We start from the raw sequence: 27815 nt of genomic DNA, 5'->3' as shown, positions 1-27815 counted from the left end.
AGCTATATGAAAGAAGAGAACATAATTACTCCCTCAGAGTGCGGAATTAGAAAATGGCTTCTGGGTCTGCCCATCTAAGTTCCTCGAAACTAAATTTAGGGCTTCTACGCGACTTTTATCGGAGGGAGTTTTTAGAATGCATCGACAGATGCATGGGAACTAAAGTAAGAATTACGACTGCCATGGTTTCGTCCAAAGATTTTATTCTATAATCTAGATTTTCCGAGAGAGAAGTACATGAACTGCCCCTCCTTCTTGGCGATACTATCACAATTCACGTAGCTCATATAGTGATTTTTAGTCAAGTGTCAGAATAGCAAAATAATCCAGTGTGGTATGTAAAATCAAATACGTAAAATTAGTAATAAAAACTGAGCATTTGCAAGAACTGATAAAAACTTCTGAAAGAATGATTCATCAAACTTTCCTTACAAACGCGATAGTTCCACATATAGTTTACTGATCGATGCCTTGCCATATATTGTACACAGTAAATACTTTTGCATGTGCTAGCTTGATAAAATGTGCCAGTACGGTCATACTCTTTCTTCATGAAACTGCTTGTCAAATGTGTTTTGAATCATGACATTAGGGAGTAGACATAGTATGTGCGTAGATTGTACGTATGTATGATAAGGATGAGAGGGGTAGATATGTGGCTAGGTGATTGGATGAGCGAGAAGACACAGTTTGTGAATCCAGATTGTATGTTTTTAAGTAGGTTAGGGATGAGAGGTATACATGGATAGATGATTGAATGAGAAGATGGCTATTTTTATGCTCACCCTGTAAAAGTGACAATGGCTGAAATGGCCTTAAGTCAATAAAATATTCAAGTTTGAGATTACATTAAAAAAAAGTTGTATGTTATTTTTCAGGCACTGGTGTGGGATGATGGCCTGACTGGACCATTTGGCCTTATTGCTGAATATTCTCTTTTGAGGGTGACCAGTCATTTTTGAAAAAAAAATTGTTGTAAATTTTTAAAAATGTTTTTGAATCTGTGTTGTCTTGTCTCTGTTCATTTAGAGTGCACAGGCTTGTTGATTTTTTTGTTCTCTTGTACGTTACATTGTTAGTGTAGTCACAATTCTTGGCTTACCACCATTCCTGGGATGTACTTTTCTCAGCCTGTTTGTCCCATGCTTTCTCTGTAGATGATTACACAACTTCACTTGAAAAAAATGCTATGTGATAGTCTGTGATCTTCTGTAGTAGCCTTTTACTTAATTTTAGACTGATTTCAACTTATCTCTATGTGTATGCATGCACATGTGTGCTAAATTGATTGAATATTGGTCACAAAATTATACCCTTCTGTTTTCCTGGATGTATTGATGATGATTACAAACAGTAAGCAGAAAGCTCAACAATCTTTCTCTTTTACTGGAACCTTTCCCAACCGTTTTCCTTTTTTTTTTTATCTACTCCATCAGTGTTTTAAATTCACAATATTTCTTAAACAATGTGTACCAGGAACATGAAGTTGACAAGATGTTTCCTCTTAGACTGGGAAGTCTTCCACCCAGCAACGTGCAGAATGTTGTTTTCCTTACTCGACCAAAAATGGAACTAATGGAAAAAATTGCACAAAATCTGCATAAGTAAGTCTGTTGTACCCTACCGATTCCCTCATTCTTAAGTTTAATAATGTTCTAAGCATGACTTGGTCATGTCATTCAACTTCATTTTTTTCCCTCTCCAGTTTCTGTTTTATGTTAAGAATATCTATCATTTCATTTTTTCTTTTTAAATTATTTCTTTGTTTACTTTTTTTGGTCCTTTTTGTAGTCCAACCTATATGAATCACTGAAACTAGTCTTGTGAACAATATATATCATAAACATTTTATAATATAAATCAAATGAACTGTTTTTCGTTATTTTAGTAGGCTCATTTTTACTTTTATTCTCAATTTCATATTTTGCCCATTTTTTAACTGATTTTTTTTAATTCTCATATTAAGCCAGGAACTTTTTTGTTTTATTAGTTTTATTAATTTGTTGTATAATTTGTGCTTTGTTTCAGTGAAGAAACACGAGGTGGCTATAATAAGAAAGAATATCACCTTATATTTGTTCCTAGGAAGAGTCTGCTCTGTGAAAGAAAGCTTAAGGTATTATACAACATTTTGTAGGTAATATATATTATTGTTATGTGCTATAGCACATTGAGCTTGCATCCACACTGGGAAATGCAGTTTACAAATTTTTTTTTAAAAACAAAGCAATAGTTAAAACCTCTCTCAAAAAAATAACCTATTAGTAATACATGTTTATTAGTAATATTAGATTATAAAGAGACCAGTTTTTTTCCCCTTTCTTTAGGCATTCAGATGTTTGTACGACTACAGAGATATTAGTTTATTGCTTTTAGACTGTGACATTGTTTCATGAGTATTACTAGTCATATTTATCAATGTTATTGTGGGGATTGGACTTGCTGACACGCCTTGTTCATAAATGCTTATGATTGATGGTACACTTTGAAGATGCACTGTAGGACTTTTTATCAGCCCCTCTGCTGTGTTTTGTTAAAGATGTTTACATTTTTTTAAGGTTTATGCAAATTTGTTAACAAATATACAGCAATAGACAACCCTAGCCATCCCAAGTCAGTATGCTTAAAAAAATGGTTTGCAGTACTGCTGTAGTTTGTAAAATTGAGCAACATTGACTTGTTTGAGCACGTAATGTAACTCTCAGTCCCTTGTCTATTTTCCGCTGACAAGAAAAGTGAAAAAATTGCTGAAAATAAAGGTAGAAACTGGAGAAGAGACCTTACAGAGAAGGATATTTTTCCCATCCTTACAGGAAAAGGGGGTGTATGGCTCGTTTGCATCGGTGGAGGAGTTTAATATGGGGCTGATTCCATTTGATGCAGATCTTCTTTCTATGGAGATGAATGAAGCTTTCAGGGTAAGGTTGTAATGTTCATGAGCATGAACAACACTTCATCTTTATTTTTAATGAAGTGGATGCTTTTTCAGTCTTTCATGTTTGTGTGAACTTTATAAAGAATGAAATTGTTCCCCAAATATATAAGTATAGTTAGAATGATCAGTTGCAATGGCTAACTACAGGGGTGGAAAAACTAATGTTTCCTTTATTTGCAGGAGAGCTATGTGGAAAATGATTTCACATCAATGTTTTACGTCGCCCAGTCATTGATAACATTGCAGGCTTTATATGGGACAATTCAGTATATTCATGGAAAAGGGGACTGTGCCAAAGTTAGTACTTTCATTTATTTTTGTTTGTAATCATTATACATCTTCAAAATAAGTCTCATCAAGAAATAGATTTAATTAACAGTTCTATTGTAATTGTGATACTGCAATTTACTTCAGTTGGAAAGATGTACAAGAATTGCAGCTTAACATTTTATAATACTTTCAGTGATTCTTTTGTGACACAGGATGGCTATGGTTAAAGCATCCTAAAGAAGTTGTCATTTACATATAGCTGAATTAGTGTCTATTTACATATATACCTGAATCAGTATTCTGCTTACATCTTATCACTGTGTCAGTGAAGTTTGTTATGGTCATGGCAATCTGTCAGGATGACTTTGGTGAATTATCTTGCAGCATTTAATGGAAATGATGCGAAGAATGAGGGCTGAAGTGAGTGGCAAAGAGCCCCAAGTCATGCCTCAAATTGACAGTCTGCTCATTCTTGATCGCACAGTTGACCTGCTCACCCCACTGTTGTCTCAGCTCACTTATGAAGGCCTTATTGATGAGATTTTTGGCATCAACAATAGTGAGTCTTCTTAAACTTGATGCTAACGTTTTCCTGCAGTTGATGAGAAGAAAAGTTATTTTCACATGTTTACCACGTTTTCCTAATTGAAATAAAAATTCTTTGTACTGATATAAATGCATTAAAGGCATTCTTTTACAAATATGCCAGAGGTTGCAAAAGAGCTTCTTCATTTCCTTGTGTTGATAATTATTAATTTTTGACATCATTGTAAAATGGCATTATACATTATTACAACATTTATAGCCTTAAAGATTTATCTGACATTTATTGTACAGTAATTTCAAAGTACCTATATTTTGACATCACATCTGAATTAAACTGAGTTTAGAATTAAACATAAAATATAATTTGTTTAGTTTCAGTTCATGTGAAGTGAAAGTAAATTACATTGAAGCAACTGTAAAATATAAACAGCCTTATATTTCACTTTCAGCAAGTGTGAAAGTACCTCTGGACAAGCTGAATCCTGGTGGCTCGCAAGATGCTGGAGAGACCAAAAAAGTTGTCCTGAATTCTTCAGATGCTTTATTTGCTGAGCTGAGAGACAAGAACTTCAATGCTGTTGGGAGTATAGTCAGCAAAAAAGCCAAACACATCACTGCAGAGTTTGATGTGAGTGATATTTTAAAGAATTTTTCTCTCAAAAAAGTGTGTGACCTTGAAGAATTATGTTCTCAAATTCTACTCTAGCTGGTGTAGCTAGTTTCAGATGAAATTGTAATGAAAGAGTAACATAGAACTAAAATCAAACAAATCTAATCTAATTAGGAACGACATGCTGCAAAGACAATTGGGGAAATGAAGCAGTTTGTATCCAAACTACCGCATCTTCAAGCTACTCGCCAGTCTCTTGCCACTCGTAAGTAATGTAGTAATGAGTATGAGGAGTTCACTCTTAAAGCAAGCTTATGTGGCTTCTGTCTTTGTACTGGAAGTGAGTATTTTGTTCTTTTAAAAAGATGTTTCTTTAACTGATAATCTCAAAAGTGGGGGAAGATTAACTAGTTAAGGTGTTTAATATTTTAGACAGAACATTGAATGAAAATTTTGGTGCTATAATGCTCATTTGAACTTAAGAGGCCAAGAAGGCCAAACATCAAGTGTAGCTGGGATATAGCTGTACCTGGGAAATTTTAGTTTAACATTTTTTGGTCTTCTAAATTTCAGATACAACTATTGCTGAACTTATAAAAGAGGTGACAGATTCTGATCCCTTTATTGATGCACTGCGCTGTCAGCAAGGTAAACATAGTTTTGTGATGTTGATTTAGGTGGTGATACGGTGCCAGCTAAAGAAACTGCTACTCTGTGTGTGAAGGAGAAAGCATGTGAGCAATTACAAAGCATGTGTCAAAAGCTACTTCTTCAGCTTATGGGTGTGGGTTTTTTTTTCATGTATGTATACACACCTTCATATGCATTCATATATATCCTATTTGTGATCTGTTTAAGAATTTATCAATGGCCTTGAAACTGACAAAGTTCATCCTTTCATTGAGGATTGTATTTCCAAGCAAGAAAAACTAACTAAGGTAAGCAAGCACAGAAGATACATTGTGATTAAATAATGAATACTCAATTTTCAGACCTAAGACATATTGAATAATTTTTTTATCTTTTTCAATTTACTAATTTTCCCCTCTGATTACAGGTACTACGACTGATATGCATACAGTCGATATGCAATGACGGGTTAAAACCAAAAGTGCTTGACTTCTATAAACGAGAGATTATCCAGACCTATGGCTTTGAGCATATTGTAACACTAGCAAACTTAGAAAAAACAGGCATGCTTCGGCCACATGGTGCTCGCTCATATCAGATCATCCGCAAGTCTCTGAAACTCATTGTTGATGATGTCAATGAACAGGTAATCCTATAATCTATTTATATCTTCAATAATTTTCTACACTTTTAATTTTTACTTACAAGCATCTCACACCTGTGCACATGTTCAAGTGCACTTATACAATCAAAATCAAAAAAGAAAAGTAAGGATTTTTGGAGCTTAGTGAATTAGAATCACTGAAAAAAGTACACATAGGATTAACTTAAATATTACACATAGAAATGTTAGCCATTTTCTGTGCCAGCTTGTGATGTATACAATGTTGCAAGAAATATAGTATTATTGCAAATACTTGCAGAATCCAACAGACATTGCCTACGTCTTCAGTGGGTATGCCCCACTTTCTGTGCGACTTGCGCAGTACCTTGCAAGGCCAGGATGGCGTAGCATAACAGAAGTTTTAAACCTTCTGCCTGGGCCAAAAGTAGAGGAGGTGCAGCAGATTCCATCTGCCTTAAGAAAACGAAGTGAGTCTTGATGCCGTCTCATTTAAGTAACAGATGCACATTAAAAACAATGCTAATTTAATGGAACTAAACATGAAATCTGCCTCTAGAAACATGGAATGTGCATAAATCAATATCAAGTTCTATTTAGGCAACATAAAAGTTTGTCTTGATGATGATTAAATGCATTAGTCATGTAAATGCACCTTTGATATGGCTAAAGCAGAACATTGTCAGAATAACATTAGATAATAATGTTGCTTCAAGACTTTTTTCTGAAGTTATATGAACCAAATTTATCTTCACAAGCTAAATTCTTTATCCACAGGAAGTTCTGTTAGTTCATCACAGTCCAGTACTGGAGATCAGCGTCTTACTCTAGTGTTTTTCCTGGGGGGAGTGACATATGCTGAGATTGCAGCACTCCGTTTTCTTGCCCAAATGGATGATGGTATGACTTGTTTAGTTTGTTTTTTGTTATCTTGGATGGTTTTGCATGTTTTGCTTTTTTTTTTTTTTAAACTTTTTATTTGCTTTATTTATGGGGATAGGTTAGTGATACCTAAGTTTGGGTGTCTGCTTCCATGTCTGTATTGTGGAGGTGTTGTGGATGAGTCTAGATTTTCAAAGTCAGATTTTTAAAGTGAAATTCTAAGTTCTGCTGTTTGTCTATCTGTTAAAGATTTAAGCCATGTAATCTATCATTTTCAGTTTTTATTTACAGTGATGTATTATTGTGTAAACCCCATCAGATGACATTAGAAATAACGTGATATAATACATATCTCAAAAAGCTGCATTCATTTAGAAGTTTCTTAAACTTTGATGTAATTTTATTGTCATTAATGTTTGCGTTCTTATGGGATTATCTTTTCACTCAGCAGCAATATGGTAGCAAAGTAAAAGATAAAAAATTTACAAAAATTAAACTGTTATAGCTGAAAACTCTTTGATGCTTGGTTTCTGTAAGAAAACAGTATTCACTAAAATAAACTTTCATATCCCCAAAAGTATTTATTAGGTAGATGCATGGCTTATTTCTTTCATCTGCATTAAGAGGTCTTTTGCATGCACCTTTCTAAATTAAACAGAATTAACCATATTATTTCAAGTGTCTTTTTTATGTGTACTGCCTTCTGCTTCAAGTTACTAACTGCTTGTTCTGCTAACTGCATGTGCATGGGTCTATTTATTTAGTGAGCAGTGATTTCATTGTGGGATCTACCAGTGTTCTGACGGGAGATGTGCTTCTGGAGACACTAGCTGGCTATCAGAGGACATGCTCATTTGAGCTAGTGCAGCAAGACTTCTAGAAACTGTCCTATGTTGCTTCAGAGCATAATGGTTTTGATTTTTTGGTGGTTTGTTTTTGTTTTCTTTTTTTCATTATTATATCTTGCATCTTAGTTTGGGAATGTATTTACCATTGGTATTTTTTGTGCTGAGAAGATGCAAAAACACAAACAAATAATTTCTGTGACTGGTATTTTTGTTGAGTTTGCAACAACTTACAGGCTGGTCAGGCCAATAAGATCTTACATGGTTTATCTATTATGATGGCTATTTCAGACTATTAAATATTTCTAATATTTTATTCCACAATCAAAGGGAGGAATGTGCATATTATTGCCTGCCCTCTGAATCAGCCTTGTTTCCACTGGGATGGGACAGGAAGATGATATTTCCAAGGCAATAAGTTGTGGACATTGTGAATACCAACATAATTAGTTTTGGCAGTACTCATATTGCTCTAATATAAACATACCTGGTTTTAATAGTAATGGCCAGCTCTGAAAGTGGTAGGTGCTTACTTTTGTAAAACCCATTATGTGCATACATAGTAATAACATTATGTGTATATTTTTAGGTCTGCATATAATTAATGAATTTATTTTTTCTCATAAGTGAGCCTAGACTGCTTATTACCAGGTTTTCCAGTAAATTAGTTTTCCAGTAACCATCAGTCCTGATGAAAACTCGTAAATAAACTTTGCATTAAATGTATCTGTCATGATCATTATCACAATATAAGACTGAGGATGAACTACATTATTCAGTAACTTTAATGAAAATAAAACTTTCCTGTATTGTTAAGAAAGACTGTTATTAAAACCATCCATGCCAGCTTTTGGGTCCAAATTCAGTTTCGTGGATTGGGTTTTATGGTTTGGTTTTGGTTTTAATTGCACTAAGAGGTATAACTTGTCAAAACTTAAACAACTGCTTTCTTTTGTTCTGTAACGGGCACATTTTTTTATTTCAATCCTGATGTACAGGTGTATGCATGAACTTTTATGTAATAAATTTAATAACACTATTGCAGGAGGAACAGACTATGTGATTGCCAGTACATCTATCATTACTGGAGATCGTTTGATTGATGGCCTCACTCAGACTGTGGAAAGTGTCAGCCTGAATCCATTTGAAACTTAAAGATATGGTGAACATGATCGAGTGAATGTCAGATGGGCTATTAAGAAGACCAGCAGGGTGTTAGCTGCTTTTTTTTGCATGTGCTTGTTCAATGCATCTAAATGGCGTAAGAGCAATTTTTGAAAAGCATTTCAAAGTTTTCTTCTTTATGACAATTTTAGAAATGTTGTGCAACTAGCCCCTGTACTGTTGAATGTTTTAGGATGAAATATGAACAGCTTGCAGCCTTCATTGTAACTCATTCTATTTGTTCATAATGTGTGTATCATCTTGATGCCACCACATCATCATCACATGAAGTTTGTGAAGATGTGACCTGGTACAGTTGAGCAAGAGATGTCAAAAAAAAATGTGATTGATGCATTAGCTAATGGAAGCACATGAAGTAACTAGTATGGATGAGACATGACCAGTTAGCAAATATAGTTACATGTTGCAAGAATTGAATGGCAATGGATTTCTTAAAAGGTGCTGAAGCATGTCACTTTCTGTGCAATATTGAACAGCATGTTTTGTGATTGTGAGAGAAAGGTCATTAAGTACTGATAACAAAATTGTAAACATTCCTTATTTTATGTCTGTATTAATCTGTGTAGAGTCCCAGTTCATATTTCTCTGTCTCTGATAAAGAATTATTTGCACAAGTGTTTTGCAAGAAAAATTGCCTGTGATACATGTTGAGATAAAAAGGGGTGTTTTTAAATTTTCTGTAAACATGAAAAATGCATGCCAAGAGTTGGTTAAATGATAAACAGTAAAAATAAAATTAATGTGTTTGTTGTTTTTCTTTTTTTTTCTTATAAATCAGGCTAGTAGGCCTAGTCAGATTAGTAGGTCATATTTGTTCCTTTTATACAGTACATCTCTTTTATAAAAAATGTGTTACAATAATGAAAATGCATGCTTTGTAATTGAAATAATACAAATTACTCTAAATCTGTTTGTTTCAAGCACACACTTCATATTGCTGGAAACTGAATGAAAGTGTAGTTATTGGGTGTTAATATCAGTTCATGTGTTCAGAGTGATTTGTACAAAAAGAAATTGTCAAAGGCAGCAGTTGAGATGAAAGGCATAGTATTTTTCTTCTGAAAATATGTTTTTATTCTTACATGATTTCATAATACACTCAGAATATAAAATGTAAACAAAATATGTATCAAAAAATCAAATAGAAAAACATACAGTAACTTAATTTGAATCAGATTAATTATCTCTGAATAGTAAGCAAAATGTAAACTTATTAAACAAAAAGAAAACTATGGCAAAGATTTTGATAATACAGTGTCTCACATGTTGAGAATAATAATTATAAATTAACAACAATTATCCATATTGAAAGCCCATGTTAGGTGTCATAGATTGCCCACTAGCTTAGTGCCTGTGTGGGCAAAAAAAAAAAATGGTTCACCATGTCTAGGGTATTGCATGTGGAATACAGAGCCCTGTCCTCCCCATTCATCCTCTTCACCGGTGTAACTTTTGTTATTAAATTTGGTACATTGGGTAGAGGGTGTTCTTTTTCCAAGTAAATGATTTCAGTCATTTCCATCCTGATCCAGCCTTGAACTGGCAATTATTGAGCAGACCAAGGTCTGTACATAAATAAGCAGACTATAGGGCCTACAGACTCTTCCCGCATGTCAATGTGAAAGAACCAATGTGTCTAATGTTTCAGTAGAGTTGTCGTTCAAACACTTCCAGTGGCATTGTAAAGGCAGGCAGAAGCATCAGGATACCAAGGCGCTTTCAATCTCAGCATTAAGGGTATATATATATACACCCATGTTTTAAATAGTTGACATTGAACGATTCCTGAAAGCTTCATGGAAAGTCTTGAACTCGAATATGGCATCTCCCAGCGTCCCGGCGGCAAGGACAACAAGTGGAACAGCCAGCAGGTTCATGCCCAGTCCTGCGAGTATCTGTAGCAGAAAGGGCACGTACAGTGACGCACTCTCCACAGTAGGGCTGCGTTCAAACCAATCGAGAGAGTGAACAGACGACGTTTAGAACTAGTACCGCTTATTATTATTTCTTTTGTAATATTCATCGTCTGTTTACATTGATTGGTCAATAACCATAGACACAGGTTTCATGCGTTTGGTCGAGGTGTGTGACACCTTGGGGAGTAAGAACTCCGAGGTTACAAAATAAGTTGTTCGTGACTTGTGACACACTATGCTGGACGGTAAAAGTTCAGGCATTGGGTTGGTGTTTTATGCCGGCCAACAATTACGGCTATATAATTATATATATATGTCACTGTAAGAGCAAAGCAGCCGGCCTTGTAAATGGGTACCCCAAGCAGAAGAACATGGTGCTCGAGGACACATGATTCTCTTTGTACTGGTGACAAGTGCATCGTTCCTAGGAGTTCTGACCTCACAACTAGCATCTTTCCAGTGGCTCAACGGTCAGCGCCTGTCACCAATACAGTGAAGGTTGGCTGCGATGGGTTCAGTTCTCGTCTCGGGCACGGTGTTTTTTTAAAAAAAATTGTTTACTTATTATATTTGTAAACTGTCAGCAATTGTATGCATGTTCTAGCGGTTCAGTGAGTCGGGTTTTTGTGATGAGTAATGTAACAAAACAAAACGTTGTTCTACGCAGAACTATCGTGCTAGTCATACATACACATATTACAGCTATATATATAGAAAGCAAATACAAACCATATCGATGATGCGCACACGCCCATAGGAAAAGACGATCGCGTTAGGCGGCGTTGCCACTGGCAACATAAATGCCAGAGAGCAGGATATGGTTCCCGAGATGAGGTAAGCCAGGGGATTGACGCCCGTGTTAAGTGCCTGACAACGAGATACAGATGTAGCAGTCATCCCCGTTCTAATTACTGTGGATAAAACGTTGTAACTGTCACACGGAGAAATGAGGGAGGGGGAAAACAGTGATGATACTAAACAACAGGTATTGTTGAAATGCGCGAAAACGCATAAGACGGTAGCACTACGACGACATGCCAGAGAAGGCAGAGAGAGAATGACCGTCGGATGGGCATATGAGCAGACAGGCAAGCAAACGTGCAAACAGAAACAGTGACGGCGAGACTGACCAGACGTGACAGGATGGGCATGAGCAGCGTGGAGATGGCGCTGTTGCTCGTCACCTCGGTGGTGGCGGCGGCGATGTAGCAGATGATGAAGAGCATGCCCCAGTGGTTGACCTCCTTAAATACCTCCAGCTTCTCACCTATCCACTGAGACAGTCCGGATTCCTGCATCGAGTACAGCGGCAATAGACCGCATGCGTACATAATGAATCATTCATAATGTAAATTACAGACACACTAAGAAATATAGATGTAAATATTTATACATTGAAACACTACCATATGAGTATATAATAAATATATATTCATACATTGATATTTAAAACTTAAAATTTATTTTTAAAAACGAAGTAAACGTTTTGTAGTTATTAAAATATGCACTCAATAAAGACTCTGTGTGTGTGTGTGTGCACGCGCGCTAACGTATGTTTTTCAAGCGAGAATAGAATCCGAACAGAGATTGTTCTTCCTTCCTAATCACCCTTTTTTCTGGGTTTTGCTGTTCTAAAAATATCTGACAGACCTGACAACCCCTTGCCATGGCGTAGCCTCCTCCCAGGAGCAGCAGGAGACCCCAAGGAATCTTTTTATGGATCACCTCCCAGTTGAGAAGTGGGACGAGCTTTTCGGGACCTGAAATTAAGGTTTCCCGACAATGGCAGTTTTAAAGAGAAGACAAAGAGGAAGAGTGGAGAAGATACCAAGAAAAATAGTGATGTGGAGGAAGAAAAAGACTGATAGAGCGAAAAACGAAAATGCATTTAACGCATTGATGTTATTGTCTTTACAAATGTTCCTGTAAAATGTTTCAGACACCCTGACTGCGAAAGACGAGAGATCTTGCTCCTTGTTATGCTGTGGTAATGTGTCTGTAGATTTGTTTATGTTCAGACTGTATGTGGGCTATATTTATTTTGAGTCTATATTTGTATGTTTGTGTGTTAATTTTAAAAAAATTCTGTACTGCATATCACACCTAAATGAAAGCGTAAAAATGCGCTATAAAAATATAATGATCTCAGTAGCCTTTTAGAAAAGTTGAAGTTCTCGTGTGATTTTTCACTGACTTTGTGGCTTTCTGCGGTAAATGATGTGCAGATACTCTGAAGAGGTGCACGTATATCTATGAGTCTGAAGTACATAGAGTTCGGAGAAGCGTGGAGTAAGGGGAAATGGGAGGCTGGTAGAAAGAAAGAAGTCATGCCTTTGTTGATGTCAGAAGCGGACTGGTGCTTCTCGGACCTGTGGCGTCTGACCAAAATGGCGGGAGGGGTGGACGGGTAGAAAAATAAGATGAAGGCGATGGAGATGGAGGCAGTTGAGTCGCTGGCCATACTGTGGTTGAAACAAACGATTCCTAGTTTGTTTTTAATGATATATTTTAAAGGTACGTATAACTAATAGGCTACATACACACATGCGTACGTGTACGTTTTATCAAGCAGATATAAATTTTATTTATACGTACAAGCACATACACAACAGCCACAGTACTTTCTTAATTGATTGGCTGAAATTTTCCTGTTCTCCATTCAAAGTTGGAAACCAATTCCACACCAAGGGCCAACCTACAAACCGCGCTTGAGAAAATCATGGAATACAAACCCAGAAGGAAAGGCATCTCCCCAGCCTCCGACTCCGCCCACGTCACGAGTCAGCCACAGTAAGACGAGAGTGACGAACCAGAACATCAAAGAACCCTCGGCAAAGCTGACAACAGTCAACCAAGCAGTTATGTTCATGATGTGACGGTACTAAGAACTCTCGAAAGATAGATCAACAAGAAGTCATTGGACCATTCAAGGTTAACTATAATCAAAAAAGGAAATAAATCTCTGAGTTAATAGGAAGTTAGCAGAATATACAGCTGCTATTGGTTGCATATCACAAGTGCAGTGATTTTTAATTTTTTTTAAAGAAACACACATAGATTGATATAAATTCGTATTTATGACGTCGCTTAAAGACTCTTGAGTATTTGGAAGCCAGCTAAACATGCAAGTCAGTAAAGGGCATTTGATAATCCTCCATCATGATCTGGCAAGGGATGACGTTTATCATATTATGTGCGTGTGTGTGTGTGTAAAGAGAGAGAGAGAGGAGGGAGGGAAAAAGAGATGAGTCAAAAGCAGCGAACAGATAACCAAGAAAGAGAAACGGTTCATCAGGCAAACTGTCCTCACATTCACCTAATTGGCCCGAGATTTTCATATTCACTCCTGACGATGGCTTTCACCCGTTTGCTTTGGTCTTCATCATGGGTGCCTGCCTGCTGTCTGCTGCAGCGTGCGAATTTCCTGTGGACACGATACGAGTTTGGGCATGGTTCTGTTGTTTAAGGTCAATATATATTATAGTCAAGAGCGTAATTTAGGTGGCAACCAGATTGATAAGTCCAGGTACGTGCATCACATTCAGATTCATTTTGTTTCTTTCTATGAAACTTTTGCACTAAAGATATCTTTGTACGTAAAATTTTATTCCTCTTGTTTCTGCAAGGTAGGTAACTGACAGAATGGTGAATGAAAATCTTTCTCATCATCCAGTGAACTGTTTCGCTCTCTCCTCTGTTTATCATCATCATGCACTTCGTTCATATTTGCCACGGTGTTATTCGTTTTCTGTTCGATTGCTATTTTGCTGTATGATTAAATTTGTCATTTGTAGTCTTTTGACAAAGCTCATTGAACTCACTTTCACAGGCGGTAATACGCCTTGCAAATTTTTATTCCATTATTATTATTAAAGAGAAAGGAGAGAAGGAAAAGCGACTTACCTGTAGCCGAGAAATGCTAACTGTAGCCAAAGCCAGCAGACGACCAGCATGCAGGCTGAAAGAGGAAGGCCAAAGCCCATCCACGTGGCAAAGTTGATAGGGGACTTGATACCGTACTCCGCAAACAATCTGTAACGAGTTTTCCAACTGGTGTTTTGCCGTCTTTGGAGACTGAGCGCTAATAATTTCTCTCTCTCTCACACACACACAAAGAATGAATGCTTTCTGTCCCGTAATAGCTGTCACACAGGTAAATTAGAGTTCTGGCGCCACCCTTCGACCTTTAGCTGTGACAGCACACACACACACACACTCTCACATTATGCTCTCGTCTGTTAAAACACGAGTTAGTTTTACTGGTTTGTTGTTAATGATGTTCATGACGATGGTGTTACGTCCGCCGTACTTACTGGTCAGAGAACCCTTTACACACCAAGTTAGGTCCAGTGCCTGTGAGGGTGGCGATACCTCCCGTGTTTGCGGCGTAGCAAACGCTGAGCGACATCCCTTTGCACAGGCGCCGAAAGGTGGCGTCTTCCTGTTGCTCGGTGATGTCTCGATTATCACCCTGGGCACCGACTTCCTGTATCGGAGGACTGCTGCAAACGACGTGGACGATGGATGACGATGAGACAACACCTCCAGCCAACATTCAAAGTCAGCAGCAGACAACGAGACAACAGGAGTTGCTATAACAGTGAGTTCATCTTCTCGGTGCTGCATTTATGAAACTGAACTCCTCATAAATCAATGTATCCAAGACCTTTATGATTCAAAAAGACAACAAACGATCTGCTCCAATCATCGTTGCAATAAATAAATTTAATTAATTAATTTTGGTTAAGCAGTCGTAGCAATAAATAAGTTGGATTCAACAGCACTGTTTACAGTCAGTGATGGGACACCTGACACACACAAACACACCTGTCTGTTTCACTCTTGATTTTTTCATCAGGGTTTACACCAGGTACAACTATTTCATTTCTTAGATCAGGTGCTGCCTCGTGAGAATTTAGTTCAGGCCCGACGATCTGCACCTGTTGATCTGGCTCAACAATCTGGCTATATTCTTGATCAGGTGCAGCCACCTCATTCATTCCGATTTCGTTAGTTCCCTTCATAGCTTCTTCACTTTTCTCTGAAACAGCGAATTAAAAAGAATAAGACATGCAGGTAGACGAACAGAAAGAAAGACATACACACGTGCATTTATTGCAAAACCTTTGTTCCAAATCGCTCTTTTTCTGTTGTCCAGCAGATCCATTTTCCCAGTAGAAACCGAAATTTAGCGTTCCATCTCTGAAACACTGATTTAGTGTTAGATTAGAGAAATCGAAGATGGTAGTTTGGCCTCTGCCTTTTGGTGTTCCAGCAGAACGCATAGTGAAAAGGTCGTGACGTCATCAGATGTGACCCAGCTCTCCAAAACACGTTCTGAATGCATGTATTTACGTTTATCTTTCTGTTTAGGTAAGATCCGTGTTGTCTAAATTCATTAAAAATCAGGAAGGCGAGTACATTCGAGAATAGTTATCAGCTCAGCTCTGCTCGACTGCTGTACCAAGACGCCATCCCATGATGCCTCGGTCACAACATACTCTTTAGTCTCGGTAATCCAACACCGTAAGCACTGAAACCAACCATGTCTTCTAGAATAATTGCACCTGACACATTGCAAAAGGAGTTAGCCGCAAAAAAAAAAAAAAAAAAAAAGAAGAATATTTACTGGTGGTAGTCTTTAGCTGCTGCAAGATGGCCTCCGTGATGGGGATCATCATGGCGGTGGTGGCAGTGTTGGAGATCCACATGGACAGGAACCAGGTGGCCAGCATCATCCCCAGCATCAGCCTGTAGACCGACAAAAGCGGAAGACAAAATGGAACCTTTTGCTCCATGTTTCGTATTTTTCTCTTTCAAGTGAGACTGGATTTTGTCTAGTTTCCGTCTACTCAAGTAGATGCCTTCCCTCCTATCTTGTCTCTCTGTCACTGTGTACGTGTGTGCATGTATGCGCGTAATTTCGTGTGCGTGCCCGTCATGGCCCTGTTTCGCACCTCTTACTTTTTCATTTAGTCTTACTAGGATCATGGACTTCTTGCCAGCATTGTTATGTTCCGTTGTTTCCTGTCACTAAAACAACGACATATGGCCACAGGATTTTTTAGTTATTGTGCAGCAAAACAATGGAACTCTCTCCATTTCCATATCCGCCACCTACCCACTATTGAATCCTTTAAACGTGCACTGAAAACACACCTCTTCCGTAAACATTACTCCTAACAACCTTTCCCATAATGCTAGTCCTTTGTCACACCCTTCCTTTTGCAATATCATATTACTCTCAGCTTTTGTTCTTGTTATTTGGTTCCTCTGTGTGTTTTCTGTATTTGATTTTATTCGTTTAGTGCGGTTGTTTATTCTTTTATAGCTCATATGTTATTTGTTTGTTTTCCTGTCCCTCGTATGCTGTCCATGTTTCGTTCTTGTTCTTAAGCGCTAAGAGCATGCTCATTAGGAGTGTTTGTATGCTCTTTAAAAATTGTGCGTTTATTATTATTAGGGGTGTCTTACTAATTATTGATGTTTGTTACTATCGTAAGTAATGGCATTTTACCAGCATCGGTAAGTTTCCGTTGTTTCCGTACGCACTGACGTCTGCCCTACATTTTGTCTGTTTTCGCAAATAATGGCGTCTTGGTACGTTTCCGAACGTAAATAATTACGTTAACAGCTTTGGTACCTTCCGGTTGTTTACATACGTAATAACGTCTTGCCAGTGTTGTTACATCCTTCTTACCAGCGGGGCTCGGGGCCAACGAACATCATGATCCTGAGTGCGATGCGCTTGTGCAGATTCCACGTCTCGATGGCCGTGGCCACAATCAGACCCCCCAGGCTCATCATTAGCGTGTCCTGCACATGGACCATATTGTGTTCTAATCAGACCTTTCGCTGTTTGACATGTCACCTTGGACAGCTTTCACGATTCAAGATTCGTTCACCTTCTTGTGGTGTGAGAGTGGTCATTATGTCTTCCTAGACTACTGCGTCACTCGAAAAAAAAAACTGATTTTTTTAAAAGTGTTGTCTTGGAATTATTCAACAAAGCTATTCTTTGGGTTATTCTTGGGCCACTGTGACATGTTCGACTATTTCAGCTCACTGTAACGAGTGAGATGTCTTTTGCGTAGCTCCAAACCACTGTGTCACGTGTGACACGACATATCCCTCCAGACTATAATGTGTATGTGTGGCAAAATAAGCTGACAGCTTTGTCATCCCAGGTTACCGTGTCACATTCCTTTAAATGATGTAATTTTGTTTATCCTTTTATTTTGTTCACGCATTAATAATGTTCTGGGATTCCCTTGTGTCAGAAAACAGCATTCGTCTAAACCCATTTATCTCTACTTATCCTATATTATCCATAATGCTAAGTGAAAATAAACTTTTTCCTTAATTTTCACATATTGCACAGGTTATATTGATATTCTCACACCCGTTTACTACCTTGACACGTACATACATAAAAATATGTGCAAAACCTATAAACATGTCTGTACTTGAACACACTGTGAACGCTCAATGTTTGGTTACAGGGATATCATACCCGTCTCTTGCAAACACATGTGAGTGTGCTAGCTAACGGTCACTAGAAATCTACACATAATATTTGTAGACGTATGTATTCGTGCATATTTATAGGATAGGCCTGATTATTCTTTATTTTGTTCTGTCTCTTTCATCATCAAGTCATATTCATGGTACATTGTCACTTGCTCAATAAACAAATTCTTAAGCTTAGACGTTAATGGGTAGTAGATAGATCATTGGCTTACACTCATATATTCTTTAGCAGTAATACTGCCAGGAAGCACTCCCAGCAATGGAAACAAGACGAGGGGAAGCAGTGCTGTGGCTGACATTGGGACGCACTCCGAAATCCAGTAAACCGCCATCACTATCACCACGTACGCGCATTTTGCTTCCTGAGAAACAGCACAATACAAGGTTTATTACTTATTTATAAACATGAAGCAAAGTTTATCCATAATGATACACACAATGTAAGGTTTATTAATTGTAAATAACTAATAGGCAATGCTCAGTAATGTTTTATAAACACTACAATATAAACTCAGTGCAAGTTGTCTTAGAACCATGCAAGGTTTATCAGTACAGTTGAAGGGTTTTCAACACAATGCAAAGTTTTGGAGCACAGTGCAAGACTGTCAACACGATACCAGATTTATGAATACAACGCAAGGAAACATTGTTTGTTTGCCATGAACATGCGTCATCTGATATCACGAATCGACTGCAAAACGGCTGACAACCAGTAAAAACGAAACAGGTGGCTGTAAAAATGATTGATAGATAGTAAAAGTTGGAAACAGTTCACTGTCCTACTGTAATGTAAGAAGTAGATATCCATGTTTCTATTTTTGTTGTTGTTTTCAAAGGTCAAGGTGATAGATTGCTCTCCCTCTCTTTTCCCACTCACTTTTCTCACTGTTGACCAAAATTGATTACTCATTCTTAACTAAGATACTGCAAATAAATGACATGCTTGGAAGTTGCTTTTTACAGATTTGGACAGATGTGCTCACTTAAGAATCGTTTATAATTAGCAGTTAATTGCAAACTAAGCCACAGTTACCTCCACCGTGTTTCACTTAACGAGTTGAGACCTGCTCACATCCTTTTGTTGACAGCCACTTACAAGTACGTTCGCACTTACAGCCGTGCTCGCAATTACGGACTTCTGATGTCTACAGATACAGATTTTTGTTAATATCTAATTTCAGGTGCCAACTTGCTAACATTAATGAACTCGTTCACAGTTACTTATCGACTAGTTCTCAGTTACTTGCTAACATGTTCATAATAACACGAATTTGTTCGCAGTTACTTCAGAACTTGTTCACTGTTGCCAAGAAATCTGTTCGCTATTACTTGCAGCCTTATTAACAGTTTGTTAAATTTTTTATAATCTTTTTATTTTAATTTTCTCATGGGCTTGTTCACAGTTACTTACGGACTCGTTCACCACCAGCGGCAGGGGCAGAAGCGCGAGCGGGACGATCAGGATGAGCAGCACCGTGCGCGATGCCTTGACGTGCTGCCAGACACTCGACATGATTTGCCTCTCTTTCAGTCCGCACTGCCTCCTGCCCTTCCTCTACCTGCTACTTTCTTCCCCTGGTAGAACAGACTTCTTCTTTTGCCTTCTCCAACAGGCTGTCTACCCGAGGTACCACAGGCTTCTTCCTTTGCTTTCTCCAACAGGCTGTCTACCCTAGGTACCACAGGCTTCTTCTTTTGCCTTCTCCAACAGGTTGTCTACCCGAGGTACCACAGGCTTCTTCCTTTGCCTTCTCTAGCAGGCTGTCTACCCGAGGTACCACAGGCTTCTTCTTTTGCCTTCTCCAACAGGTTGTCTACCCGAGGTAACACAGGCTTCTTCCTTTGCCTTCTCTAGCAGGCTGTCTACCCGAGGTACCATAGGCTTCTTCCTTTACCCGCCACAGGATTAGTCTGGGCTAGCGACGTGGACGTGTACGCGACAGCACGATCCAACTCAAGCAGGCGAGTAGTCTGACAGATTTATGGGTCGCACCTTGTCTTCCCCACTCCATCTTCCCTCCATCCGCCCCACCCCCTCTTCCCACTCGACCGACGTCCCGTTGCTACTCTGGCCCGTCATGCACTGCGCGCATATACATCATGACAGATGTTCCCGTTACATCGGTCAGGATGTCCGTGTCTACCAGCTTTCAGCGACTGAAAATAGATAATTACAGGTCTATAGAAGTACAAAACCTTTTACAGGTCACTGAGTAGAGCTCAGACCAAGATCCAAAATCAGAGCCAAGAACTCACATCCGTTTCCCAGATACAAGGATGCAAATATCACCGTTCACAGAACCCATGACGTCACAAATGGATATAATACATCGTTAATACCCAGTAGCTGTAGCCTTTAGTCTAAGTGTATCTAGCAACAATTATGATGGGTAGGCTTATGATCTCTTTCTATGCATGATGATATCTCCACATTCCCCTATATCTCCGGAAGTGGGGAAAGGGGAGAGAGGGAGTATTTAGCTACCGATAGTTTTGGTGAATACCGTCTGATACTGACCACTACCTAGTAAGGTGGAGGGTGGATATCTCTTTAAACATTTCAAGCTGGCGACCTCAAACTTCCAAAACTACTTTTCCGTCAGATTTGAAAAGTCCTCAAATACGAATATTGAAAGCCACGCGGATGCCACTTTTCTGTCTGTAGGCGAAAATCCTTTTATTAAAAATGCCAAGAGAAAGTTCTTCATAAAAACTAGCATGTGTTTTGTTTGGAAACCTCTCCCGGATGAACATAAACTTGCAACTTTTGTCACATTGTTGTACCATATATGTACCCAGCGCTTTAAACATTCTTGAAAGACTAGTCAAGGCTGTTGCCGTTGCGTACGTGATTGTTAATGATTGTCTTGAATGTAGGTCTCATTCAGAACCGTGGTCACATGATTGTCATCACTCGATTGTGATCATTGTCGTCAAAACTCTGTCAGTGGTTGTCCCCACTCTGTATCTCCGTCAGAACATTAGCCACTTGCTTGTTAGCGATTGTGATCTCAGTCAAAACAGTAAACTCGTTATTGTCAGCTACTGTCCTCCCTCGAGAACAGTGACCACGTGGTCTTAAGGGAGTGACGCCTACTTTATGCGAGTCTGTAATTGTCACCACTCGATGTCTCCGTCGCTCTATAAACGGGCAATCACGATTGAAAGTAATTTAGAGCTGTTTTAGTACTTAAGAGAACACTCGTTAGATTCCTGGTTTTTTTCCGATCCCCGTGGGACAGAAGCCCTCTTCCTAAACTCTACCTGCTTTCTACTCTGTTATGTCATAAGACAAAGAAAAGTGATGGCGTGCAATTCCTTAACGCTGCTTTTACGCATGCGCAGTATTTTGCGCAACAACGGTGTATCAAGGTGCAGCACTTGAACTGACTGGCCGCGCCATAAATTATGCCAATGACGCTAGTTATATACTACGGCATGGTACGTCTACACTTTGACATCTTGGAGGCCTCTCCATCTCTTGATTTTCCTTTCTCCGGCGAGTATCACACACTTAGAGTAGAGTACCTCGTATAATACTCCTACCAGTCTACATTGGTGAACTTTACACTTTGCATAGTGCACTGGTTTACACGAGTGAACGGGCTTTGTGCCGCTGTGAAGAGGGTGATGGCAACGAGCGCTATTTTTCACAGACATATTTTTTTTAAAGTAAGAAAAATGATACCTATAGCGCTGCCTATAGCACACACACACGCGGGGAGGGTTCTAGGTGGAGAGATTTCGTTGCAGCCATACATGAAAGTAGACGGATGACCCTCAAAAGACGATCGTAAACAGATCAACTCTGAAAGCGAGGTCAGAGTTCACCTAGAAATTCTTATTTCTGTGCCAGGACTGCGACAAACACTTCAAGACTTTTAAGATGTCACTTTTAACGAACTGTGTGTGTGTGATCAGAAGACTCATTGTTCTAAGTCGGGCCATGACTTCGAAGGAAAAACTCACCGCTGCACCGATATCAACTGACCTTGTACTTACAAATATACGATCTTGTCTGTGGGTCCATGACCTACCTGTTTTATTGTTCCCTTCGTTTCGTGTGCACGGAGTCACTAGGTTTTACCCCCAGAACGTATTTTTAGCGTCGTGTGGGGTGCACAAGCAGGCCGAGGGACGCAGGGTTCACAGAAAGTGTCCCTGCAAAATGACCTGGATTCCAGCGCCAACAGCTTATAACGGGAAACTCTACGACACCCTCTTGTGTCGCAAAGACAGCCGCCGACAGATCTAGGTAGGTATTTCTTGCACCTTGACCTCAGGATCGTAACTGGTGCAGTGGGTAATTAAGGATACTCATAATTAGGCGAGGTCTGTGAGTTAGGAGGATGCAAAGCATCTCATGCAAGTAGAAAGATTTCGAAATTGTTATTATTAGAATCAGAAGTGAAGTAAACATGTCGGTAGGTTTTAAATGTTTCATAAACCAGCCTGCCCTGACAAAGTAAAGCCTTCTTTCTTGATGTATCCAGGGTGTACTGATCGTTTCGTCATACCTCACGAGAAGCTACAATGAAAGAAATCCAAATACTTCTGATTTGCCTTGTCTCCATGGCGACAGCGTGAGTGAGCGTTATACGTGCCTTTTATATTTTTTCTTATTACCTTTTGTTTAAGTAGCGGCAACAGTTCTATGATAACTGTATATATATATAGTAAAATTGGTCATTTGCAAATTGATGCGCACACAAGCACCCACAAAGTGAGGGAGAGAGTAAGCAACTATTGTGTTGTGGCGGCTAGGATGAGTTAATGGAAGCACGTATACTTGGACAGCTAATCCTATTATTATCCTGTTAATAGAGAATGTGGGATTTGCATGTAACCTGTGAAATATACTTTATAGGTTCCTATGAACATATATTTGACTGAGAAAACAGAAATATGTCTTCCCTTGGGCGTGGAGATAAAACGACCAGTGTCTTATTTCGTGTGTTGTTGCATGTGCGTGAATGTGTGTGCTGCTTGCGGGCGCTTGTTCAGGTTTCTCGGGTGCACATGTGAGTGTGTTTAATGTTGTTATTGGGTTTTTTTGTTTTTTGTTTTTGTTTTTGTTTTCGTTTTTTTTTTTTTTTTGCTTTTTATCTTTTTTTTCAGTGCATGTGAATGCATGTGAATGTTGGTGCATAAATGCACCACAGATCTTTGTGTGAATGTGTGTCTACATATTTCATTTGTGTGCACGCGTGAACAGGGCGGAAGAAGGTGGGTGCGTCTCGACATCGCTTTCCATCGACGAGAAGCTGAGAATCAATGCGGCAGCAAACGACCACGACAACAATCAGATCGTAGACGCAAGCGACGTCGCCTACGACTTGAGCCACAACTACGACACGAATGGTATGTAGGTAGGCAGGTGTGTGTGTGTGGGGGGGGGGGGGCACTCAGAATGTCTATCAAAAACACTTTCCCATTTTTGAAGTTGAAAACATACCAACTGTGCTTATAGTGCGCACGTATGAGTGCGACATAAGTGTGACATTAAAATGTGTGATACGCATACTCAGGTGATGGTGCGGTCACAGAAGATGAATCTATCACCAGGTGGACCTGCGCCTTCGGAGATACCGTGTATTTTGCTCGCTTCGTTTTCAACTTGCTCAGCAGAGGGCAGGCCGAAATAAGACCTGAGCAATTTAATGTACCTCCACTAGGTAGGTTTTCACTGCAAATGCAGAATCAAAATTGGAACAGATTTCTGTGCTTTGGTGGTGATCACTATGAATTAAATTTACTAAATATCTTAATTACCATCCATCATTTTAAAAGTAAAAAGTACATTTCAGCTAACTTCGCTTCTCCCCCTCCCAGAGAACTCATTGATGATTATTGTAGTAGCAACACAATTTAGGAAACTATTTACTATGATTGGTCTTTTTTTTTTTGGTTGTTGTTGTTGTTGATGATGATGATGATATGATTTCAGACACCGGCATACCTTTAAGTAGATTTATTGAGCTAAATCGTCAGGTAAAGTATGACTATTCCAACATTTATAATTTCAATCTTTAACTCATGCCTTCCTGTCGATTTTCTGTAGTACTCTCCTTTCGTTTTTCCAAATCTCTAACTCCTGGACAGATTCCTTATAAAAATTCTCTTCTTTAAAATGATTTCAAATAATTTGTATTCAATGTACTCAGAGAAATGTTTAAAGTTTAGAACTTTGTTTTGTATCATATGGTGAGTTAAAACAACATATTTACCTCATAGATTTTTATTTGTACGTATCATGTGCATGTCACTGTTAGCTTGTGTTTTCAGTGTTATTCCCTTATTGGTGATCAGCGCAGGGCCTGCAGCCCACTTTGCTTGTGATGCTGCGCGATAAAAAGTCCCCAACTAAATTGAATTATTCACCCAGATTTGAGGAAAGAGTATCGGATACTGAGTTATTACAAAACCTTTTTCATGGAAACAGACCTCTAAATGCAAATATTTTTATGAGATAAACGAAGAGCTCGAAGTCTTAATCTAATAACTATGTTACAGACCGAACTATAAGATTCTAGAGAAAAGTACAAATGTCCAGTAAAACAAAGAAGCTAGTAAAGTTGTGTTTTCGCCTTTTTTGCAGCGGTACGAGCTGTTCAGGTAAGTAGGATAACAATACGATAGCTAGACATAATGAAAGATAACAGAAGACGTTTGACAGCATCCAATACCTGACACTGCAAACCACGAATAATAATAATAATAATACTGTAAATGCAACATTCGTAAAGCGCGTACTCACACTCCTAAGGAGTATGCTCTGAGCGCTTAATAATAAGAATGAAACATGGACATCATACGAGGGCCAGGAAAACAATGAAGAACAAATCGAGGACACGCTGCGTTCCGGCAGTAAAGGGAGATCACTGTAGATTTATCGGTAACGACTCCAGAGAATTAGGTTAGTGACATCAGGAGAATACTGGAAAGACATTGAGTAATCTTGAGAATATGAAGAAATGTTCTTATCAAACTGAAAGACCCAGTTTACTCAATGTAGCTAAAGGTTGCTGCCGAAGCGAGTGATGAAGGGTGGAATGGAATCCAGCTAATAGATCCAAAGTTCGCACTTTAAAATAACATTATATACATTATTATACAATCCTATTGCAAACCAGAAGAGGAAGAAAACTCAGCAGAGCTCCAAGGAGAGCTCTCAGATCTTAAATACAGCCCTTGAAAGTATTTAATACATGACAACGACCAACAGGACTATATTTTCAGCTTTGTTTCCTGACTAGTAAGGGCTATATTTTACACAGGTTTGTCTGATTTTGCAACAGTAGACAGAATTCGTTTAAATGATTACCCCATGTTTCAACAATAACGAGACTTGCGTCAAAATATTTTCCCATTGAAGAAAGTACCGAGAAATGTGTCAAACTAAATATTCCAGTTTTTACAAGGAATAGCGAGAGGGCGTCGTATTCCTCATTCCCATCTTTGGTAACAGTAACGAGAGCTGATTTACACTTTATTTCCATTTATGCGACAACGACAAGTACAGCGTCAAAGTTTTCATTTTAGCCACAGTAAAGGGAGCTGATTTAAACTTTATTTTCCTTTTCTGCAGCATCGACAAGCGTGAACCTATATTCCGATTTTAGCGATAGTGACGAGAGCTGTGACATACCGTATTTCCATTATGCAACATTAACACGAGCTGTGTCAAACAATATTCCCATCTTTGCAAACAGTAATGACAGCTGCGTCAACACAGATTTAACCCTCGACCAGAAACTCGACATCAACGCCCAGCAAAACGACCACAACAACGACGGCCTGGTCACCTCTGATGACATCGCCTACGACTTGAACAACCGATACGATGCCAACAGTAAGTGTTCCTAGTTACTAGCTACTAAATTATAAAGTTAATTTATAGAGCGCTTTATCCCATCATCAAAGACGTTTGATGTAAGCTGGTTGCTACTCGCAAATGCATTTCCAAGTTTGTGTTGGTCAGTCTGGAAAGCAATTGACTCTTTGCGATGTAAATTTTGAAAAGAACTGCTAGCAGAAGTAAGTTAAATTGTTCCAAACATATGCATATTTCAATGCATGCCTCCTCAAAGCAGGAAATCCATCATTGCTTATGTATCGCTTATAAAAGTCGACTTTTGCAACAAAAGGTTGTACCTACCTTTTAGCTCATCATCTTAGCAGTTAAATAATTTCATGTTGCAAATTATCAGGCACATCAACTGGTTCCACATTGAAAAACGTAGCGAAGTTGTTTCAATTCCATTTGCGTACTTCTCAGGTCCTTGAACCTTTTGGCAAAAGCCAAATTAGCTTCGCAACATTTCCCACCATAAACAAACGTCGCAGAAGGCTTTTTCGTTGATAAAAGAAGCGTTTCAAACAAGTCCTCACTTTCTGTATTGCCATGAATGGCTTCCAGTGAAAGCACTTCTTCTCGCGTTTAGTGATATTCTGTTGTACATACGACTGTAAGTAAACGGTTTGTTTGAAACACGATCATTTGAGCAGAAACGATTCAGAGCGTCAGCATTTAATTGCTCTTTTCTTGCGTGATCACTCAAAGGGGGATCACTCTCAGTCAGCAGTGGCTAGGGTTCTCGTTCGCTGCAGTGTAGAAATCTATAAGATCTTCGCAAAATTGTAGGAGGCTTACTTCAAATGAAAAACTCACGCGAATCACTTACAGAGGACGGGAAGGTGACGCAGGCCGAGTGGGTGCTCCACTGGTCGTGTGCTTACGGTGACACGGCGGCGTACGCTCGCTACACGTGGCAGCAAATCGGTCGCGGGGCGGAGTACATCCAGTCCAGTCAGTTCTCCGGACCTCCATTCGGTAAGTGCTGCTTCTTGGAATTCAGTTTTAGCGAGTCCGAAAATGAAGTGTACATTTCAGCACAAGCCTGAGTGTCGATTGTTTGCACTCGTTTAATGATGGCATAGGCCAGCTGAGATATAAATTTGTGACTATCCAAAAACACATGCTCAACATTTTTTTTCCTTAAAGAAATTTGAGATGGTAGAAATAGCGATGACGATGAGCATGGTGATGATAATAATGATGATATGAACATTTGTGTTCCAGATACAGGAATTCCAATCGCTGCTTTTAGAGCATCAAATAGACAGGTATAGTTTCCTAAGTCAGGAGGGATTTAGACGATGTAACACAATCATATTCAAGCATGTTAGGAAGCAGAAACAATATTTAATATCAATCTGTATCTTTGTGCATATTGCGCAGGGTTATACATATATAGCGCAGAGCTTCAGTCTTATTTTCTTTTAGTTGATGGCTTTTATTTTGTATTATTTGACATTTTGTCTGTTTTTGTCAAGTAGAAAGTTAAGTATTAGAAAGGCGTGTACACTATAATTTTAATCCTTATTACAGCTGTAATGCGTAGTGTCAGTTCTTGCTCTTTCCGCATTTTATAACGTGTCCATTTGAAGCATTTGGCGAGAGAATGGTTTAGTAATTGTCACTGTATTCAAAAGTGACCTCCTTTCTGGGTGGTTTTTTTTTTCAGAGATACGAGACCTACGGCCGCGCAAGTGAATCCAGTTGGAAAATAACAATTATCTGTCGTGTGTACTCACCACCTCTTTGTAAATTAATTTACACAAAAATAAATATTTCGTATACGAACACTAAGCTGAAGTTATGGTGCTATTTTTTAAACTTTAGGAACATTCGAAATTTCACAAATTTGTACATTCAACAAAAAGCTGTAAAAAAAAAAAACCCAACACATACAGTGATGACTGCTAAAAAAGCTGCACATACACCACGACGACTGACAACATTAGCGTGAATATTTAGTAATGTCTGATGCGAACAACAAAA

The 27815-nt window shown here is 38.7% G+C and overlaps 3 protein-coding genes across 6 annotated transcripts; 2 read left to right on the top strand and 1 right to left on the bottom strand.

Annotated features, from left to right (window-relative positions):
* The first annotated feature begins 17 nt into the window (after window positions 1-17).
* On the top strand, window positions 18-9261 carry LOC112561115 (vacuolar protein sorting-associated protein 33A-like). Of its 2 annotated transcripts, XM_025233362.1 has the most exons (16): window positions 18-164; window positions 879-944; window positions 1477-1604; window positions 2029-2116; window positions 2814-2918; window positions 3116-3232; window positions 3590-3764; window positions 4201-4379; window positions 4536-4626; window positions 4935-5009; window positions 5220-5299; window positions 5419-5637; window positions 5915-6083; window positions 6391-6513; window positions 7260-7423; window positions 8386-9261. In XM_025233362.1, the coding sequence occupies exons 1-15, from the start codon at window positions 54-56 to the stop codon at window positions 7373-7375; spliced, it is 1842 nt and encodes a 613-aa protein (XP_025089147.1). In that variant the 5' UTR covers window positions 18-53; the 3' UTR covers window positions 7376-7423; window positions 8386-9261. The 2 variants fall into 2 exon arrangements, with proteins under 2 accessions (XP_025089147.1, XP_025089148.1); XM_025233363.1 differs by lacking the exon at window positions 7260-7423.
* LOC112561114 (solute carrier family 13 member 2-like) lies at window positions 7682-26643 on the bottom strand. 3 transcript variants are annotated; one of them, XM_025233359.1, is made up of 15 exons: window positions 26130-26643; window positions 19383-20128; window positions 18184-18333; window positions 17142-17257; window positions 16071-16192; window positions 15269-15482; window positions 14755-14943; window positions 14345-14473; window positions 13758-13865; window positions 13174-13278; window positions 12773-12903; window positions 12092-12201; window positions 11572-11733; window positions 11171-11308; window positions 7682-10420 (listed from the first exon to the last, which is right to left on the bottom strand). In XM_025233359.1, the coding sequence occupies exons 2-15, from the start codon at window positions 19482-19484 to the stop codon at window positions 10286-10288; spliced, it is 1911 nt and encodes a 636-aa protein (XP_025089144.1). In that variant the 5' UTR covers window positions 19485-20128; window positions 26130-26643; the 3' UTR covers window positions 7682-10285. The 3 variants fall into 3 exon arrangements, with proteins under 3 accessions (XP_025089144.1, XP_025089145.1, XP_025089146.1); XM_025233360.1 differs by lacking the exon at window positions 19383-20128; XM_025233361.1 differs by lacking the exons at window positions 19383-20128; window positions 26130-26643 and adding an exon at window positions 19005-19351.
* Window positions 22070-27798, top strand: LOC112561116. Its single transcript, XM_025233364.1, has 10 exons — window positions 22070-22226; window positions 22465-22554; window positions 23187-23332; window positions 23500-23646; window positions 23919-23962; window positions 24570-24586; window positions 25684-25823; window positions 26658-26804; window positions 27054-27097; window positions 27499-27798. Exons 2-10 carry the CDS (start codon window positions 22505-22507, stop codon window positions 27781-27783), a joined length of 1020 nt encoding a protein of 339 aa, XP_025089149.1. The 5' UTR covers window positions 22070-22226; window positions 22465-22504; the 3' UTR covers window positions 27784-27798.
* The last annotated feature ends 17 nt before the right edge of the window (window positions 27799-27815 follow it).

The sequence above is a fragment of the Pomacea canaliculata genome, linkage group LG4 (genome assembly GCF_003073045.1).
Source record: "Pomacea canaliculata isolate SZHN2017 linkage group LG4, ASM307304v1, whole genome shotgun sequence".
Classification (NCBI taxonomy): Eukaryota; Metazoa; Mollusca; class Gastropoda; order Architaenioglossa; family Ampullariidae; genus Pomacea; species Pomacea canaliculata.
This window is presented reverse-complemented; position numbering and strand designations above follow the sequence as displayed.